The 20,899-nt window shown below is 35.1% G+C and overlaps 3 protein-coding genes across 4 annotated transcripts; 2 read left to right on the top strand and 1 right to left on the bottom strand.

The window, feature by feature from the left end:
- Positions 1-212: 212 nt before the first annotated feature.
- On the top strand, positions 213-8,735 carry LOC129880533 (uncharacterized). Of its 2 annotated transcripts, none has more exons than XM_055954613.1 (7): positions 213-342; positions 507-644; positions 754-875; positions 1,184-1,301; positions 1,782-1,919; positions 2,026-2,147; positions 8,530-8,735. In XM_055954613.1, the coding sequence occupies exons 1-7, from the start codon at positions 241-243 to the stop codon at positions 8,690-8,692; spliced, it is 903 nt and encodes a 300-aa protein (XP_055810588.1). In that variant the 5' UTR covers positions 213-240; the 3' UTR covers positions 8,693-8,735. The 2 variants fall into 2 exon arrangements, with proteins under 2 accessions (XP_055810588.1, XP_055810596.1); XM_055954621.1 differs by having other exon boundaries at positions 259-342; positions 507-594.
- Positions 8,736-10,627: 1,892 nt separating this feature from the next.
- Positions 10,628-11,714, bottom strand: LOC129889773 (polygalacturonase inhibitor-like). The gene has a single exon (XM_055965221.1). The coding sequence runs from the start codon at positions 11,712-11,714 to the stop codon at positions 10,716-10,718; it is 999 nt and encodes a 332-aa protein (XP_055821196.1). The 3' UTR covers positions 10,628-10,715.
- Positions 11,715-14,495: 2,781 nt separating this feature from the next.
- On the top strand, positions 14,496-20,355 carry LOC129880524 (probable rhamnogalacturonate lyase B). Its single transcript, XM_055954605.1, has 15 exons — positions 14,496-14,687; positions 15,301-15,422; positions 15,955-16,014; positions 16,330-16,449; positions 16,545-16,664; positions 16,991-17,132; positions 17,240-17,410; positions 17,840-17,995; positions 18,093-18,199; positions 18,291-18,381; positions 18,510-18,651; positions 18,752-18,905; positions 19,055-19,171; positions 19,364-19,490; positions 19,856-20,355. Exons 1-15 carry the CDS (start codon positions 14,646-14,648, stop codon positions 20,105-20,107), a joined length of 1,923 nt encoding a protein of 640 aa, XP_055810580.1. The 5' UTR covers positions 14,496-14,645; the 3' UTR covers positions 20,108-20,355.
- Positions 20,356-20,899: the final 544 nt, after the last annotated feature.

Genomic DNA, 20,899 nt, shown 5'->3' with positions numbered 1-20,899 from the left:
GGTATGCTGTTTTAATTCATTTCGTAGCGTGGTTGTGAGCTACAGGAAAATGTGGATTTTTTCAATCAGCTAAATGTCATATTTATTCAAGTTTCACCTTGTGTGCTTGTCAGCTTCTTCTTATCTTATTCTAAATATGATCTTTGCCTATGTTGTTGAATGTTGTATATTCATCATTTGCTAATTTGAATAGTTCTGTTTCCAGTGACAGAACGATTCCTTCATTCAATCTCGATTTACATGTTGTTCGCTGCTCACGGAAGCTTGAAAAATGTAAAATCTGTGGGGATATGGTTCCAAAAAAAACATGCAGACGAACATTTCTTGAGCACTCATGCTCCTGTAAGTGAACCTATTTATTTAATCTCTTCGTTTTTTCCCTTCTCTAATTGCATAATCAACTTTTACACGCAAGGAGTTCTCGATTACCTATAACTATATCAATTAATCCTGTGTATTGTATTGCTCATTTGATCTCTTCCCTTTTTATGCATGTTAATTTTCAGGTATCCTGTTCCTTGTGTAACGAGACAATGGAACATGAGGTATTAGCTGTTCACAAAGATGAAAATTGCCCACAAAGGATTGTGGCATGTGAGTATTGCGAGTTTCCATTGCCTGCAATTGATTTATTTACGCATCAGGTTATAACAACTATCTATGATTGGGCTTCTTGTTCTATTTTGTACCTTTTCTTGTTAAATGATTGAACTACGGTATCCTGCTGTTATAATATCTGCATTCCTTTACCAGGATGTATGCGGGAATAGAACAGAACTGTGCCATATGTGTAGCAGATATATTAGGCTCTGTGAAAGAAATGTCCATGATAGTAGATGCAATGGAGGCACAAATAACATCACAGAATCCTCCAGGTATTACGGACCTAAAATGTTCATTTAGTTGGGATTTTTCGTGTCTCCAAGGTCGTTTTGAACCTTTACCTCAAAGTTGAGTAGATCTCGGCTTTTATTCTTTGGTGATGTTTATGACGTCCAACTATCAAAGCCCATCAGAAATGCACCAGGGTTGTGAGCTACAAGAAAATGTGGATTTCTTATTGAATCCTCATTTTCTACCGATGGAAGCTGAAGAGTTCATGTCATTAGTGATTTAGTGTATGATGAATGTTCTCTGTGATTGTATATTCATCATTTTCTAATTTGAATTGTTTTGTTTCCAGTGACAGAGCGATTCCTTCTTCCAATCTCGACTTCCAGAATCTTGAAAAATGTAAAATATGCGGGGATATGGTTCCAGAAAAACATACAGAAGAACATCTTTTGAGCAATCATGCTCCGGTAAGTGAAGAAAATCAAAACTGACTCGTTATATTATTTTAATTTTCCTATTTCTCATTTACTCATCAGGTTTGCTTAACAATTATTAAATCACATACTCTTACACATTTTTTGTTAATGTCGACCTTTTCAAACGCCTTGGTGGTTGGTGCTATCATCAAAGCTACATTTAAGCGTTCAGCTAGCCTGTCCTTCCTCGTTTCAGGGCTTAAGAGGGCCTGAACGAAGTCTTTAAGAACATTCTATTTAAGTTATACCTCTTTCTTCTTCTCAAGTTTTTGCATTTGATAAAGATATGTTTTGTTTTCCGCCCACCTACTCTGCTTCTATCATGCTGTTCTGATTTAAGCCAAAAGATACCTACGCCCTCCCCTTTTTCATGGCCTAGGGGATAACATTCTTTTCCCACTTCTTCATAGTTGCTTTTCTTTAATAAGCCAACTTCAACTTTCTAATGTGATCTTATGCATGAATTTTCAGGTAGCCTGTTCTTTGTGTAGCGAGACAATGGAACGTGAGGTATTAGCTGTTCACAAAGGTGAAAATTGCCCACAAAGGATTGTGACATGCGATTATTGCGAGTTTCCTTTGCCTGCAATTGATTTATTTAAGCATCAGGTTATTATGAAACTATCTATGATTAAGTTTCTTTCTGTTTTGTACTTTTTCTGGAATGTTTGAACTTCAGTATCCTGTTGTTATAATATTTGCATTCGTTAACCAGGAAGTATGTGGGAATACAACAGAACGTTGCCATCTGTGTAGCAGATATATTAGGCTCCGTGAAAGACATGTCCATGAGAGTAGGTGTAATGGAGGCACAAACATCATTGCAGAATCTTCCAGGTACATGGACCTAAAATTTTGATTTAGTAGACATTTTTCATGTCTCCGAGGTCGTTTTGAACCTTCCTTTAATTCTTTGCTGTTGTTTATTAGGTCCAACCGTCAGTCTATTGGAAACAGGCATCTCTCTATCATTCTTACCTTAATGTAATTGTCGCTCAGACATGCATTTCATTCTCTTATATCTATGGATCTTGTCTCAATGACTAGTTAGCACTGACTGACAAGACTTAGAACCCCTTCGTTAACCCCACCCCGCTCCAACCTGAAGATAAAAAGAAAAACAGAACGGTCGTTGGTTAGTGATCATGACTAATATAATAAACCTGACATCATAAAGGGTATATAGGTTCCAGCTTGTAATCGTTTCTTGATATGGTGTTGAATCAACTTCTGTCGCTGGCAACTTGTAAAGTTTGCTGGTTAGTAACTGTGTAGAAATTTAGAAGATAAGAAGCTGAAGAAAAGAGAATTTTCTGTGTCTTTATTCATCAAAATGTACATTTACTTATACACAGATTTTTCCAAGCAATTGTAACAGAGACAAAGGGAAATGGGTTAATTTTGTCTAACTTGTCATTGCTTTATTTTATTTGCCCATAACTTATATGGGCATAATCATATTCTAATATATTATCTAATATTTGTTGTGTTGTGTGGACAGGATGATATCCACGTGGACATCATCAGTAGAGAAGTGGAAGAGTCTGGAACTTCTTCAGCTTCTTCTTACTTCTTCAGCTTCTTCTTTCTCATTTTTTGTTTTGTGCTCTTCTTCTTTCTTCTTTCTCCTTTGCTGTCTTCTTCTTCTCTTCGTGCTGCTGTAGTTCTCCAACATCCCCCCTCAAGTTGGAGGGGAGATTCATGACCCCCAACTTGTGTAAAATCGCACGGTGAGAAACCCCAGAGAGGGGCTTGGTGAATAGATCGGCAAGTTGATTCTCAGAGGGAACAAAGGAGAGAGTAATCAGGCCGGACTGAAATTGTTGGCGCACAAAATGACAGTCCAATTCAACATGTTTTGTGCGTTCGTGGAAGACTGGATTCCGAGCTATATGGATGGCAGCTTGACTATCAGAGTGGAGCGGAATTGGGAGCGAAATGGGAGCAGAAAGGTCCTCAAGGAGACGAACCAACCAAGTAAGTTCAGCAACAACACGACGCATGGATCGATATTCAGCTTCTGCGGAGGACAAGGAGATTGATACTTGTTTCTTCGATTTCCAAGAGATGGGAGCTCCTCCGAGGGTAATGAAAAAACCACTAACCGATCTGCGAGAATCTTTACAAGATGCCCAGTCTGCATCGCAAAATGCTAGCAAAGAAAAAGAGGGATTGGAAGATAGCATTATGCCTTGACCTGGATCGGAGCTCAAGTAGCGTAAAACGCGTAAGGCAGCCGAGAAATGTGACAAACAGGGTCGTTGCATGTGTTGACTCAGAGCAAGTACAGCAAAGGATAGATCTGGGCGAGTGTTGGTTAAATAATTCAATTTCCCTATCAAGTGACGATAAAGGGTGGGATTTTCCAGGCGGGGACTGTCATCGGCTCTAATCTTGAAGGAAGGATCCAGTGGAGAAGTAACTGTAGCCAGATGAGAAACATCGAAGTCATGAAGCAGGTCCAGGGTAAATTTGCGTTGATTCACAATAAATCCATGATCTTCTCGCAAAATTTCCATGCCAAGAAAATGGTGAATTTCTCCCAGGTTCTTAACTCTGAACTCTGTATTGAGGAAGCATTTGATATTCTCAATTTCATACAAATCATTTCCTGTGAGGAGTATGTCGTCGACATAGACTGCTAAGATGGAAATAAGTGTGCCATTGTGTTTAAAAAAGAGAGAGTAATCGTTTAAAGAGGAGGAATATCCTTTGAAAGCTAAGGCTCCTGCAAGCCGAGCATACCATTGCCGGGAAGCTTGCTTTAAACCATATAAGGACTTCTTCAGGAGACAAACATGATTAGGGCTAGGAGGTGTCAGGCCTGCGGGAAACTTCATAAAAACTTCTTCTTGGAGGTCACCATGCAAGAAGGCATTGTTGACATCCAATTGTGAAACAGACCAGTGCTTCTTAGCTGCTATGGTAAGGAGGCAGCGGATGGTGGTCATTTTCACAACAGGGGAAAAGGTTTCTCCATAGTCTATACCTTCTCTTTGTATATCCCCCCTTACGACTAGTCTGGCCTTTAATCGTTCAATACTACCATTTGAGAGATGTTTTATTTTGTATACCCATTTGCAAGGTAAAGCTCTCTTTCCTTTAGGCAATAAGACAACATCCCAGGTTCGATTGGTTTCCAAAGCCTGAATTTCTGAGTTCATGGCCTCTCTCCATGCTGGATGTTGGGAGGCCTGTCTATAGCAACTAGGCTCAGTAAGATTAGAAAGGGAGTGAACTAGTTGTTGATTGTGGGGGGATAGGGAAGAGAAAGCATAGCTTTTAGGCTTAGGAGAGTGATCAAAGCAAGTTTTCCATAGATCAGTGAGTATCACATTATTGCAAATGTAGTCTCTTAGATACTCAGGCTCATGAGATATTCTACTAGACCTTCTTGGTAGAGCTGTTATAGGGGCAGGAGGAGAAGCATCTGATGTAGTAGAGCTTGGATAGACATGTTCAAGTTGTGGTAATATAGGTTGTGCAGTGGGGGTTTGCTGGGAGGGACTTAGTGACAGATTGGGAAATGTAGATTCAGAATGTGGACTGTATCCAGAGGCATTATGTTGAGATTCTGAGGGTGTGACTTGGTAGGAACAACCATTTACAGGTGGGTCTGAGTGATTGTGGAGTGACAGGTCAGAATGATGATCTGAGGAAGAGAGGGAGTTGAAAAAAATAGGTGTGTGTGAGTTCTCAGATGAATTGAAAGGAAAATGTGATTCATGGAATCTCACATCCCTAGATACAAATACTTTCTTCTTATCAAGAGACAACAGTTTATATCCTTTTTGTTGTAAAGGATATCCTAGTAAAATACAAGCAGTAGCCTTTTCATCAAACTTGTTTCTTCCCTGTGCCAATGTGGAAGCATAACACAGACACCCAAAATTCTTCAAATGATCATAGGTTGGTTTCTGTCTCAGTAACATTTCATAAGGTGTTTGTCCCTTTAGAACACTAGATGGCAGTCTATTAATGATATGAGTAGCAGTCAAGATGGATTCTCCCCAGTAGCACATAGGTAATTTGGATTGAAACATCAGCCCTCTTGCAATCTCTAATAGGTGTCTATGTTTTCTCTCAACAGTTCCATTTTGTTGAGGTGTAGCTACACAAGACAGTTGATGCAAAATCCCCTGAGAAGCAAGAAATGCTGATTCTTGTGTGCCTTTCCCTAATTCCAAAGCATTATCAGATCTGATCATCTTAACCTTGACATTGAACTGTCTTTCTACCATAGAGAGAAAACTTTTCAGTACAGGAAAAGCATTACTCTTAGTACTCAGTAAAAATGTCCATGTCCCTCTACTGAAATCATCTACTATGGTGAGAAAGAACCTGAAACCATTGTAAGTATGACACTTGTATGGTCCCCAAGTATCTATATGAATAAGATCAAAAATGTGCTTGGATTTGATGCTGCTGGTAGGAAAAGGTTGTCTAGTTTGCTTAGCTCTAGGACAAATGTCACAAATAAAATTGGAGTTGGATTCATTAGAGAGAAAGCTTAAATGTTTCATTGCTGAAAATGGGAGGTGTCCCAACCTCATATGCCAGAGCTTTACATTAGGTGCAGCATTAACATAAACTGAATCAAATTCTGGAACTGAGGTGGGATTTCTTCCTTTTGGGATTGAAAATACATCATTTGAATTGAAAACATTTCTAGACTTGTCACTATTAGAATCCAATAGATAGAGACCCTCTCTAACTTCACCAAAAACTTGAGGACTCTTCACTGAAAGGTCCTGCAAGAAACATCCATTAGCAGTGAATAGGACATCATATTGAAACTGGACACAAAACTTGTGAATTGACAGTAAGTTGTACTTAAAATCTGGCACAAGTAACACATCAGTTATGACATGACCTGGCAGAATGGAGATGCTGCCTACATGGGTCACACTTACCTTGAAAGAATTAGGTAAGTTAATGTTCAAAGGCATAGGGAGAGGTTTTAGAAACAAAAAGGAATTGGGATCAAAACACATGTGTTCTGAAGCTCCTGAATCAATTATCCAGGAATTCTGTTTAAGGTTAGTGAATATGGAATTTGAGTATTTAAGAATGGTACCAGCTACTGCATTTGCATTCATTCCTGTTTTTGTCAATTTGCTTTGCTTGTACATTTGCATCATCTCTGCAATCTGTTGTTTGCTATACTGTTCTTCAAGATCTCCATTTTTTATTTCAAAATCTGTCCTGCCCATGTCTTCATCTTTCTGCTGATTTAGACTTGAAACTGGACAGTGAACATGACTTGCATTTGCTTTAATCTGAGGCTGATAGTTCCTGGAGTTGGTGAACTCAAAATCTGCAGGGAACCCATGCAGTCTGTAGCAATCATCATGCAGATGTCCTGTTTTCCCACAGTAAGTGCATGACAGGTTTGGATCATATTTTTTCTTACCCTTAAACTTGTTTTGTGGCTTGTCAGATCTTGGGTTCTGGTTAGCATACTTCTGATATGTGTTTGTTCCTCTCATTGGTTGATATTTGATCCTCTGTGCATACCTTCCTTGTCCATTAGCCATGAATGCTGCAAACTCAGTAATCAACTTGTTGTTTGGCTGGTTTGCTTGTCCTACTGCCATAAATGATCCAGAATCAGAAGTGACATTTATGTTTGCATATACTTCCCTTTGGTTCTCATCCTGCAAAATTAAGGAATATGCAACATCTATTCCAGGTAATGGATTCATCATAAGTATATTTCCCCTTGCCTGAGTATATATATCATTCAGTCCCATCAGAAATTGAATCAATCTTTGATCTTCCAGTGACTTGGTTAACTTTGCTTTCCCATCACAGGTACATTCACATGAGCAGCAGGCAATCGCATTCATCCCATCTAATTCATCCCATAGTCTCTTAACTTTGGTGAAGTATCCTGCAATGTCGTTATTGCCTTGTACTAAACCTGTTAATTCTTTTTGCAGATGGTAGAGTTTGGCACCATTTGATTTGCCAAATCTCTGCTCTAGGCTGTCCCAAAGTGCTTTTGCAGTTTTGGAACTCATTACACTGTCTGCAATATCCTTAGATAATGCATTTGATATCCAACATATGATCATGTCATTGACACAATTCCATTGCTCAAAGTCTGCAGAATTCTGATCTGGAACCTTGCAAGTTCCATTGATAAAACCAAGCTTTCTCTTGGCTGATAGAGATAGGAGGATAGATCTTCTCCAACCTGGGTATCCTCTTCCATCAAAAACACTATTGACTAGAGTCATTCCAGGTGAATCAGAATTGCTTAAGTAATAGGGATGATTGTTTTCATACATGACTCCTCTTTCACCACTGTCTGATTTAATTTCAGTTGTTTCAGGCATTCTGGGATTTTGAGGATGACTTTGATGTTTTGACACAGATTTGGATGGAGCTTAGAGATGCTCTGATACCATGTAGAAATTTAGAAGATAAGAAGCTAAAGAAAAGGGAATTTTCTGTGTCTTTATTCATCAAAATGTACATTTACTTATACACAGATTTTTCCAAGCAATTGTAACAGAGACAAAGGGAAATGGGTTAATTTTGTCTAACTTGTCATTGCTTTATTTTATTTGCCCATAACTTATATGGGCATAATCATATTCTAATATATTATCTAATATTTGTTGTGTTGTGTGGACAGGATGATATCCACGTGGACATCATCAGTAGAGAAGTGGAAGAGTCTGGAACTTCTTCAGCTTCTTCTTACTTCTTCAGCTTCTTCTTTCTCATTTTTTGTTTTGTGCTCTTCTTCTTTCTTCTTTCTCCTTTGCTGTCTTCTTCTTCTCTTCGTGCTGCTGTAGTTCTCCAACAAACTGTGACAAGGCATGCTACCATGTATTACTTTTCTGCTTTTCGATTCAATCCACTTGTCATAAGCTCGTGTAAATGGATATTGGATATGTTGCTTTTTGATCTATGTATGTTGATATGAAAATCAGTGTTTTCCTACGTGAACATGAACATACACAAGAATCTCTGATACCAGTATAACTCTAACCAGCAACCAAACGACCCTATAAGGTGCTCTTAAATATGTGCATGTGGTCGTTCATGTTGCTTGACATATGTCTTTCTCTTTACATTTCAATCGTTTCAATCATATGTTTCGTCTGCTAGTACTCTCTTCAACTGTACTATTGTGCTACTATATCATGTGTTGTATGACAAGTTCCCTGGTCTTTACTTTTTCATCGTGTTTCTTGTATCTTTGAAGGAACACTAGTCCATCTGAGAGAGATCATGGTGGTCCTAGAAGGAAGTTACGTGTAGTTCCCAAGAAGCGGCTTCTATATACAACAATTGCAATAGCAGGCATTGCTGTTTTGGTAGGCTCACTTATTTTCCAGAGGAAATCTGAAGATAGTCAAGTATCCTAGCAGATTTACTGTTATCCATCAACTGATACTTTTATCAAATTGAGTTTTTTTACATTTGAGAAATTGATATAACAATGTATGTGTCCTAGAGTTCATAATGTACCTCTACATACAAGCAACTACGGTTGCGTATCGATCGGTTCGATTCAGTTTTGAAGTTTATTACTTCGATTTATCGGTTATCAGTTTGTTGACATGCTAAACCGTTATAGAACCATTAAGATATTGGTTTTTCGCCTATCGGTTATTGATCGTTATTGGTTCAGTTATCGGTTTAGCCGTTAAGATTTGACACAAAAAAAATCATTAAAAATTACTTAGAAACAATGTAACAAACCAAATGAAACCATGCACGTGAGTTGACAGATTACATCTTGCTCAAAAGCAAACACTGTCACATTGTAGAATAACTGAGAGTTTGAGACAGTCAGAAATAAAAGTATGAAACTGAACTCGAAGTCAAGAACTTCATATACCAAATGGTATAAATATAATCAGGGTTGTCTCAACAAGTTTGGAGGCTTAAAGCCAAATTTCATAGAGAGGTATTTTTCTTTTAGTTGTCATATGTAAATTGAATAACTATAACATATTCAATGTAATTCTACAAGTGAAGTCTCGAAAAGGTAGGATGTAGGTAGATCTTATGAAATAAGAATGTTAACAATGAAAATATTCAATGAAGAAATATAATATAAAGTTAGAATAATAGAATCTTACTCAAAATTTAAAAAGTTTATATAATGATACTAGTATGAATTTGTTGCAGTGCTTAAAATTTAAAGAATACATCAAAAAATAAATTTAATCTTTTTATAAACACAAAACAATAGATTTTGCGGTAATGCAAAATGTTTGACTGTTTGGTAGACATTAGAATATTTAATAATGAGCTAATAAAAATTGATTGGAGAATAAAAAAAGTAAATGTAAGAATTGTACTGTGAGTTAATGATAATCACCAAAATATAAATAAGTTAACAAAATAGATAGTCACGTAAAAAAAGATGCTACAATTAATTAAATACTATTCAATTTCTCAATTATTACGACGACATCCACATTAAATAAAGTAAGCAAATACTATATATAAGTCATTTTGTGCTTAAAATAAGTCTCAATAAATAGTTGAGTTTATTTGGATGAACTTATTTTAAGCAGTTTATAAGTTGAAAACAGCTTATAAGTCAAAAAAAAAAAGTTTGTCTGCACCTACTTTTTTTTTAAACTTATAAGCAGTTTTCAATTTATAAGCTGCTTAAAAATAAGTCAATTCAAACAGACTACAATTGGGGTTTTGAATAAAATGACCTTTTGATTTTTCATTATTTTTTTTCGTTTTCATATTGAAAAAGTAATACGATGGCTAATTGAGGCTTAAGGGACATCGAAAAGGGGGCGAAAAGAGTCTATTTACCTTTACAATATTTCGAAATGTATCATGGCTGTTTTGATGATCAAACTCACATTTTGTATGATTTAATTCATTCTAATGGATTTGAGCTTTGAATGGCGGATTTCAATGATGAAGAGAAAAGTACTACTTAACCCTCTTTGACTCATCATATGTCTACTGTCAAACAGGTGCAAAACTGGTGTGAATCTAGGAGTTTATAAGAATTTTGTCTCAAACCAGCTATCCATTATAAATTTAAAAATGATTAAAATAGTAATTTAAATTCACCCTGCCCTACCCTTATAAAAGCTCTAATCCACACTATCGTACAAATATTGTAACCCGCTCTGCCCTACACTCATAAAAGCTCACTATAACCTGCCTTGCTTCGTGGTCATCTTAAAAAAATGACATATTGAAAAAGTTGAAAGAGGGAAAAGGGGTTGGAAACATAATTATAGTAGGACCACAATTCCACTTGTCCCAAATGGCAATATTATCTTGGATTATATAAATAGTTAAAGATAAATAAGAAATAGTTTCAATATTAATAATACATTATTTTATATCTTTCATCAGACAATCCCTCAAAATAAAATTAAAATACTTAGCGGCAAAGTCGATCCATCATGATTTACAAGGGGGCAACGGATAATTGCACAAGCATTTATTATGGACATATGAATAGATATCAAACCTTATCATATACCCACCTTGTGGAATTTTGCCACATAAATTATTGTAACTTATATTAAACTCCTGCCATGGTCTACTAGCAAAACCAGCAGGAAAACCCCCATAAATATTATTATGGTTCAATTTCAAACTCACTAATTTCCCCCCAAATTTCAACTTTGAAAAATCGAATTCAAACTTATTTCGAGACAAATACAATTGAAATGTATTCGAATTCTCCCCAAACAAGAAAGAAATGTCTCCTTCAAGCTTGTTTCCAGACAAATCAAGGGTCTCAAAGCTCCAATTTGTAAAAGAACTCGGTATAACTCCGCTAAGTTTATTATGTCCAAGGTAAAGAAACTCGAGTTTTCGGGATAATAATCTCCCGAATGATTCTGGAATTGATCCAGTAAGTTTGTTCCTGTCTAATTGAAGGTACGATAAATTCGATAGTTGGTCAAGTGATTGAGGAATTGTACCCATAAGATTGTTATCTGACAAATTGATGTATGTAATGTTTTGCATTTCACCAAAGAAATCAGGGATCGTTCCTGAAATGTTTGTTTGAGTGATTTTTAAAAATGTGAGATTTGTAAGCTTGGCTAATGTAGATGGAATTGGACCTGAAAGATTGCGAATATTCGTGATATCTAAATGTTGGAGATATAAAAGGTCTCCGATGGACGGGGAGATGTAACCGGCGTTCTTGATTTTGATGAGGATTAGGGATGTAACGCGATTGGTGTTGTCGTCACATGATAGGGTGGTTTGGGACCAATCATTACAACAATCGGTTTTGGGATCCCATGTAATTAAGTCATGGGGATTGCCAAGGGATTTCTTGATTTCTAAGAGAGCTTTTTTGTCATTTTGGTTGCATCTTTGGGAAAGTGATGTAGATAGAAAGAAGAGAAAGAATGGAAGAATTGAAACTAGAGATGACTTCATTTTTTAAGATTGTATATATTGTGATGTTTTGATGGTAATTATTTATAGAAAAAAATTGGTTGATGTACTACTTTGCATGTAGTGTTGGTTGTTCCATTCACAATTAATGTGGCCAATAACAATGAGTAGAATTTTATATCATTAGCAGTAACGGTGAATCTAGTAACCACTAAATAAAAAAGGGGAAAATATGTATTTAGTCGGAATTGATTTAAAATATTTTAGTTAAATAACTTAATGTTCAATCAAGTGCATTATTTAAGAGCTTGTTTGGGCCATAAGTTAAGAATTTTAACTTATGATTTTAGGTTTATTTTTAGGAAAAATTACCTAAATACACATCTTATTTTACTATAATATCTGAAATTCCTTACCATTTAAAAAAAATTAAAAATTCCTTCTCGGATACATTCCTCCCTATGTATCCGGATGTCTTATCCCCTCTCTGATACATCTCTATCCCCTGCTACATTGCTCCCCTATGTATCCGAATGTTTGTTGATGTACTCAAAAGTCCAGTAATGCATCCGAGATTCATAAATTTTAAAAGATTTTTGAAATTTGAAAAAGAATAGAGAAATAATATAATTAGCTCTTAATACATGAAATTTATGTAAATTACAATTTTTTTATCTTTTTAATTTAAAAATATATATTTTATTTTAATCAAATACTATAAAAGCGTGAAATATTATAACTTAAAATAAGTCAATTCAAATATGTTGTTAGTCTTCTTATAGCATGAGTTTCCACTAATAATATTATATTATTAAATTTCAAAAAATATACATAAAATATCTAATTTGTAGAGACCAGAAATTTACGTGCCAAAAATTTTGAGTATTATATGCCAGGTAGGTTGTAGTTTTGCTAAACATGCACCTCATCCCATTTGTTCGAATATTTTCCCCAATTAAAAACAAATCTAAATTGACCAACTAAAAGAGGAAATATCAAAAAGCCTTCCTTTTTCAACTTGGCAGAACTTTGGTCAAAATCCACTTCCACTAGTACAAAAACAAAGGGTTGTGCCGCGGTAATCCATAAACCAGCAATCATATTTTTGTTTCCTAAAAACAGTTAAAGAGTTAATATCTTAAAAAAGAAATTATAAAGCAACGCCATTTGAGATCGTTTGATAAAATGTATTAGCAGAAATAATATATGCATTAATTCAATATATTAATAGTATCTTATTTAATATATTTTATTGTATATTAATGTGTGTATTATTAATATCATAAATTTTTAGGTATTAGTAATGTAAGAGAATTTGATGCATGCAATGGCGGAGTCACCTTGTGGTTAGGGAGTTCATCCGAACTTTTTTAGTAGAAAATTATATTATTTGTACATGGTTAAAATAATATATATATATATATATATATATATATATATATATATATATATAGTAGAAGTCGAACCCCCTTTGATTAGTTCGTGTGTCTACTTTTTTAGATTTTGAACATCCTTAGTCAAAATCCTGACTCTGATGCATGCATTAGCATGGTTAAAGACTCAATTGCTCCTCAAAACTTTTTTTACATTTTTTTCATCATATTTGTAGAAGATATTTTTATAAGTAAATATTTTTAAAAAAATAATATAATACATGTTATTTTAAATATATCATATCAAACACTGCATAAAAAATATATATCTTCATAATTAATATAATTATAACTAATACATATATTACTAATATTATAATACAAACATTGTTAATACACTTTATTTCATATTATTTTTATATATCCTATCAAACGATTGCTTATTAAATACAAAAGGAAAACAAAACAGAACAAAACAAGATTAGCAGATTCTCTTTTTAAAATTGTGAGGACAATAATGAGAGATGTAATGAGGAAAATCTAGCATGTTACCTTTTCAGCCTTTTGTCTTTTTGAGACAGATTCTAAATTATCTCTTCTACGTTAAGCATTCGTACAATTATTCCTTCCCAAAAAAATTCAACTCGTGAACACTTTTTGTATTCATTATCAGCTTTAACATTGGCTTTAAATTAAAAAAAATGCAATTGGATGAACTAAAGTTTTTGATGCAAAATTCAGAGAAAAATATGATCATACTTGTCTATTGTATGCCGCCATACATATATTACATATATTAATAAATACAAGTACTACTGTAATTTAAAATAAATTTAGCTGGTTGTTATTCTATTTTCAATTTTATAATATTAGACTTGCTATAAAAAATTATTAGGCGTTTGACATAAAATTTAAATAATTTTTATTTTTTAAAAATTTATAGATTTGAAGTTAAAGATAAAGTTATGTTTGGTTATAATTTTTATAAAGAATATTTGAAATAATGTTCAGACTTGAATGTACTTAAATACAACTTCAAAAGTGAGTTGAAAAATAATTTCAAATTTGAAATACAATTTCAAGTTGGATTTGAGATTTTTATGTTCGAACATTTTCAAATAAAGTGAAATTATTTTTATAGCCAAACATCGTTATCTTTTCGTCTAAATTTATATGATGGTATTTCACATGACATAAACTTTAAGAAAAAAAGACTTTTAAAATTGTGATTTCAAATAAATTAAAGATATTTATTTGAGTAAAATATTTGTTTATTTTTATTAAAATTATTGAAAATAATAAAATATCATATAAATTGACACGGAAGGAGTAATAATTAATACTATAGTAGGTAAATTAAACATGATGGCAATATGTAGATGCAGGTAGACAAAACTTGAGAGTACAGTTATGGCATGTGTTTATGGATGTTCATAATTCAAATTTGCATCACAATAAGGCAATAATGCTCATAAAGTTCCATTTTCATGGAAAACAATTTCCATGGAAACATTTTCTTTCGTATCAAACACAACCTAAAACAATAAATAGATGTATATATTGATACATATTTTTCTTCTTCATTGCTATTAGGGAAACAATGTCTTCTACAAGACTGCACTTAAATTCTCAAAATGACTATGTAAAGTTTTTCTATCTTTTAGAACTTACTGCTATTAATTTTGTTTATTTCATGATAATTTCATCTTTTTTCTTGGTGTTAATCACACACTTAATGTTACCTGTATAGTATGTATCTGCCTTTGAGAAATTAGCTCAGAAACAAGCTGGGAAGGCTATGTTTGGTTGGTTTTTTTTTTGTTTTTTTTTTTTTTTTGGGGGGGGGGGGGGGGAGTTGGGGATGGATGTGCAAGGAAGGATGACTATTTAGGTAAGGCCCAAGAGGGGTGTGGGATGCAAAAGATTGAATTTTTATGATGAAATTGTAGTTATAGTTTACTTAATTACAATTTATAACTGTTATTTTAGAATTGTATCTATTGACTTGGAGTTGGATCTGTAATCTGTTCGCTCAACTAGTAGTTATGCCTCTTAACACATACAATTTCGTTGGATACACTGTATAATCTGTTCGCTCAACCTAGTTGTATCAATACATACAATTTCATTGGATACAATGTATCTGTTCCATCAACCAAAGTCTTGATTTCGAAATCTATTCTGAGTACTCGAAATCGGGACATTGGTAGTAAAGATTGTTTTTTTCCCTTCTGTAAGAGTATTTTCTGTTGTAGGTGGTGATAAACAATGGTGTTGTGGAAATAACTTGGACAAATCCAGGAGGGATTATCAAAGGGATAAAGTACGAGGGAATTGAAAACTTGCTGGAACTAAACAATAAAGATTTGAATGGAGGGTAAGTATACAGAATTAAGGTCTAATTACAATTCCTCCTTTGTTTCCTTATCTAGTCTCAGCCTCTGGTCTTTCCACTTCAGAACTATTTTTAAGGCCTTTAAAGTCATTCTTGTATTCTTATAATCAAAGAAATCTGTTACTATCTGATGTTTCTTGTACTTCACGATTGTCATATTATTTTGTTGTGGATGCTGTTCAGAATGTTTTGTTATGCTTTCACTTCCGTTTATTCTTTTTCTGGACTGCTTTGGACTGTTTTTCCTTGAGTCGAGGGTCTATCGGAAGCACATCTCTACCTCTGAGGTAGGGGTAAGGTTTGCGTATACTTTATGCTCCCCAAATCCCATTTTGTGGGACAACACTGGGTATGTTGTTGTTGTATAATCAAAGAAATCTGTCTTTGAGGATGAACAAAATCTGTTACAATTTCTGAGTCTGTCTTTCTATCATTTTATTAAGATGTTAATCCAGTTCTTTTGTAACCATAGTAGAATAGATAGTGATTTATCTGATGCTGTTGAAACAAACAGGTTCTGGGACCTTAATTGGAGCGAAGCGAGTAGTACAAAAACAAGGGGAAAGTTTGACACGTATGTATTCCTTACTCTCATACTTTTCCTACAGAAAAAAATTAAATTGCTTAGAAAGATCAGGTGGAACGCACACTATAGAGAACTGTTAATGTTCACCATTAGGCTATGTTGCTTGGACTTTTCAAAAATGTCTTGAGGTGCATATTGAAACCTCCAAAAGTAGTGCATTTTTGAAGGATCCGACACTGGGCAACCTCATTTTTGGGAATTCCAAGCAATATTGTCTTTAGGGTGCTAAAGTGAATTAACTGTTAAGAAGTATAGAGATTGCTTTATCGTCCTTCTTTTGGTTTGTGTGGATTATTGATGCAGGATACAAGGGACAGATTTGCAAGTTATAGTGGAAAATGAGGAGCAGATTGAGCTTTCATTCACAAGAATGTGGAGTCCAAAAGTCCAGGGTCAACAAGCTCCTTTGTATATTGATAGGAGGTTCTTGCTTGAATTTATTAGATAAGTTCTTTTGAAATTACAGTATATTTTCTCATAAATGATCATAAACGACTTGGATTTGTACTTATTTACAGGTTTGTAGTATTTCGTGATGTCCCAGGATTCTACTCGTATGCTATCTTTGAGCACACGAAAGACATGCCTGCTTTCCACCTTAACACGACCAGAATTGCTTTCATGCTCAATAAAGAAAAGTAAGAATCTTCATAGCTGTTGAAGTAAACAAACTTGATTCATTTGCAATGGTCTTGCTCTTTATTCACTCGATATTCTATTTCTATCATGGGAAAGGACTTTACTGTAAGGGGTGTAAGAAAAGGGGAGAGAACGATGAGATGTAAAACTTTAAAACGTTTGGATGTAGTCTGAAATGCATTTGTCCAACGTTCTTTTGAAAGCTCTCTTCATAAAGCAAAATGTTGTTTCCTTAAGGATGTAAAAATGATCAAATTCTAACAAAATGAAATCGAGGACGGAAACAAGAATAAGTAACTCTCTATTATCCTTCTGGCATTACCAGGTTTCACTACATGGTCATAACAGATAATAGACAAAGACTTATGCCTAGTGCAGAAGACCGGCTTCCAGGGAGAGGCGAACCGCTAGCCTATCCTGAAGCAGTTCTCCTCATCGATCCTATAGAGCCAGAGTTCAAAGGAGAGGTATTTATAATTGTGGGAATTTACAGCTTTAAACAAGTAAGGATGTATCGTAAATTAGAGTTTATACAGCACTTAATTTACTTTCTCCTTTGGATCCCCAACTGCAGGTGGATGACAAATATCAGTATTCTCTTGAAAACAAAGATAATCAAGTGCATGGATGGATATGTTTTGACCCTCCTGTGGGGTTTTGGCAAATCACTCCGAGCAATGAATTTCGAACAGGAGGGCCATTCAAACAAGATTTAACCTCCCACGTGAATCCGACCACCCTTGCTGTAAGCAGTTAACATACTCAATTTTCCAAGTTATCAATTGAAGCAATGGTAAAGTTGCCTCTGTCTAGCCTATATGTCACGGTAGAATCAGCCACTGATGCTTGTTTCAGGGTAGGCTGCCCACATTACATACCATTGGTGTCCGTACCCTGCGTGAACGCAGGATGCATAGTACACTGGGCTTCCCTTTTTTTTTTAATCAATTAGAGACATATAACTGTAAGTATGGCTTCAGTGAAAAATATGCATTTAGTTGTTTTGTGATCCTCAGTATCCTCCCAAGTTTTCTAGTATAGTGGTTGGCGAGCAATCAAAGACATACAATAGCTTATATGAACACAATCACGTAGTGAACTTTCTCTGACTTAACTAATATGATTCCTCTAAACTATTACTTCCTACAAGTAATTTCTTTAAAAAAACTTGCAGATATTTCTAACTTCCCACTATGCTGGCACAGAACTTCTGGTAAAATTTGAAACTGGAGAGGAATGGAAGAAAGTCCTTGGCCCCGTGTTCACATATTTTAATTCTGTATCAGACAAAGAAATGGCTCTATCGCTTTGGGATGACGCAAAAAGACAGGTCAGGGACAAAGAGAAGATAGAATTCGAAACCACAACAATAAAGCAGTGTAGTATTATTCTTAACTTGACATTATTTCACATTTTATATTATTTAGATGAACGAAGAAGTCCAATCCTGGCCTTACAGTTTCCCAACTTCTGAAGAATTTCCTAAATGTGGTCAAAGGGGCGTAGTTAGAGGTTGGTTGCTAGTGCAAGACAGGTACTGTCCTCTCTTACCTTAAATCTACATTTTGCATTTCCAGGTTCAGTAATTATGTTGTCTAAGTTAAGTCTTACGATCTTATGGACAGATGCTTAAGCAAGGAAACTTTACCTGGAAAAGCTGCATCTGTAGGACTAGCAGCACCAGGAGACGCTGGATCATGGCAAAGAGAGAATAAGGTACTTTTCTCTTTCGCTCTAAAACTGAACTAGAAACACAGTGCCTTTCAATTAAACAAGTTCATCTAACCTGGATTAACCAGTTAAAGCCACTAACAGACATGATATGCATATTGCCATTATACCAGGGTTACCAATTTTGGACCACAACGGATGAGGACGGCTACTTTGTCATTAAGAACATACGTGCAGGATCATATAATCTTTATGGATTGGTGCCTGGATTTATCGGAGATTACAAGTATGAAGTTCTAATAACTATAACAGAAGGTTCTATTAAGTAGCTGCAATTTCAATCAGAATCGATGCTGAAACTTTTTGCGCTATCAAAGGTTCCAACTTCTAGCCATGATCATTAATATTAATGCAGGTTGTGATATTGAGCTGGGTGAGATTGTTTATGAGCCTCCAAGAGATGGTCCTACCTTGTGGGAGATCGGTATCCCTGACCGCTCTGCTGCAGAGTTTTATATTCCTGATCCAAACCCGAAATACGTTAACAAACTTTACATAAATCAAGACAAGTGAGACCCCTTTTCCAACTTCATAAATTTAAACAGTCTAATGTTGAAGAACCAATCACTGAATAATGATATTTACTTACATATATGTTTTTGTAACTTTTGTACAATTGTTAACTGAAAGAAAACATTTTATGGTAACTTTATGCCAGATTTAGGCAGTATGGTTTGTGGGAGAGATATGCAGAGTTATATCCTGATAATGATTTGGTCTACACAGTTGGAGTTAGTGACTATCAGAAAGACTGGTTCTTTGCTCAGGTTAACAGGTACTTGGTCTCACATTTTTCCCAAGACTCATATTTTGAGTTGTATTAGATGATAAGAAATTGTTTTTCGTGAAATCCACTTAATTCAGGGGAAAGAATAAATCCGTTGCTACTGATGATTTCCTTTATATTCCCAAGTTATTTTCAAGACTCCGAAGAACTTGATCAGTGTGGAAATACTTGTATGTGTAGGGAGATAGGTGACAATGCATATCAAAGTACTACATGGCAAATCAAGTTCAAGATTGATAATGTAGATCAAGGTGGAACATACACATTGCGAGTAGCACTTGCAGCTGCAAATCATGCTGAATTGCAGGTATCATATTACAAAGTCTTTAAAGTAATGTGGACATGAATTGAATTAGTTGGCGCCATTGTAAGCCTGTATAGTCAAGCTTCTGGGAAGTCAAATGTGCTTATTTTAGAGAGTTAAGGTGTTTGGTCAAGCTTTTAGGAAAAACAAAAGTGTTTTGAGCAGTAGTTGAAGTTGTTTTTCAGAAGCTGAAAGTATAGCTTTTCATTGGAAGCACTTCTGGTACCTTGACAAGCACACATTTGACATTACTTCCCTAATATCGGCAAAACTGTTTTATAAAAACTTGAGAGTAGCAGGCTATGAATGTATGTTGCTACTTAACTAATAGTGGAATACTAACATGAGTTTGGAACTTTTTGTAAAAGGTCCGGATCAACGATCCAACAGCAGATCCTCCCCTACTTTCAACTGGGGAAATTGGAGGAGACAATGCAATTGCAAGACATGCTATTCATGGGATCTATTGGTTTTTCACTATAACAATACCTAGTTCACTACTTTTGGGAGGAGAAAACACCATATTTTTGACACAAGCAAAGACAGCCAACACTTTCCAAGGGATTATGTATGATTATATCCGCTTGGAAGGTCCCTCATGCCAGAGCGAAAACCTTTGATTAATTTTTCCACACTGAAATTCCGAGTAGAACTAGTCATGATTTGTTGCTCTTTCATAATAATGCAAATTAAAAAAAAATCACATTTCTATAGCATTTTTGCATTTGTAAGCCTAGAGCTTGATTAATTTGATAGATACGTCTTCGTATTGGATGGCCTTAGATGGATTTTACTTACAAATATTTGGCCACTCGATTGGGAGGCGAGTTTTTATGCATCAAATAATAAAATTCTCTTGTTTTCTCTAGTCTTCACCTTTACTTTATATTAATTTGCGGTTATTTAGGTTCAATCAGCATGTATATTCAATGCAGTAAAGTTACTTGAGATCCAGGGATCATGACATGACAAGGGGAAAGGAGATGAACAGAGTCTAAAGTTGAGACAAATAGCACCACAGAAGCAGATTCAAAATTTGAAATTTCTGAGTTCTGGTGACTTGTGAAACTATTAATTCCTCAGACATGCCTTGGCCTGACAACTTTTAGAGCGTGGACTAGATGATATGGGGTTCTAATTAGAGGCAGACCCATAATTTAAAGCTTATGGTTTCTGGATCCTAAGCTTTTAAAGTTACTAGGTTCCAAGTAATAATATGCACACATCCAATGAAGCTTTAGACAAGTACAAGTTACAGAGTTTAGCTGAACCCGTAGCTCGTATTCTCCCTCCGCCACGAGTTCCAATATTGGGAATGAAACAAGAATTGGGTGGGTCTGACGCATATAACATAACAAAATAATAGACTGTGTCTAACTGGCTCAAACTTTAATAACTAGCTCAAGAGGTGA

This window comes from Solanum dulcamara, chromosome 1, assembly GCF_947179165.1.
Source record: "Solanum dulcamara chromosome 1, daSolDulc1.2, whole genome shotgun sequence".
NCBI classification, from domain to species: Eukaryota; Viridiplantae; Streptophyta; class Magnoliopsida; order Solanales; family Solanaceae; genus Solanum; species Solanum dulcamara.
Note: the sequence above shows the minus strand (reverse complement) of the source record. Positions and strands in the feature narration are given on the sequence as shown.

Coding starts and splice junctions, on each gene's coding strand:
- LOC129889773 (XM_055965221.1), bottom strand. CDS start 11,714: ATGAAGTCATCTCTAGTTTCAATTCTTCCATTCTTTCTCTTCTTTCTA.
- LOC129880533 (XM_055954613.1), top strand. CDS start 241: ATGTTGTTCGCTGCTCACGGAAGCTTGAAAAATGTAAAATCTGTGGGG. Junction 343..506: donor TCTTGAGCACTCATGCTCCT/GTAAGTGAACCT, acceptor GTTAATTTTCAG/GTATCCTGTTCCTTGTGTAA. Junction 645..753: donor TTGATTTATTTACGCATCAG/GTTATAACAACT, acceptor TTCCTTTACCAG/GATGTATGCGGGAATAGAAC.
- LOC129880524 (XM_055954605.1), top strand. CDS start 14,646: ATGTCTTCTACAAGACTGCACTTAAATTCTCAAAATGACTAT. Junction 17,133..17,239: donor AGCCAGAGTTCAAAGGAGAG/GTATTTATAATT, acceptor CCCCAACTGCAG/GTGGATGACAAATATCAGTA. Junction 17,411..17,839: donor TGAATCCGACCACCCTTGCT/GTAAGCAGTTAA, acceptor AAAAACTTGCAG/ATATTTCTAACTTCCCACTA.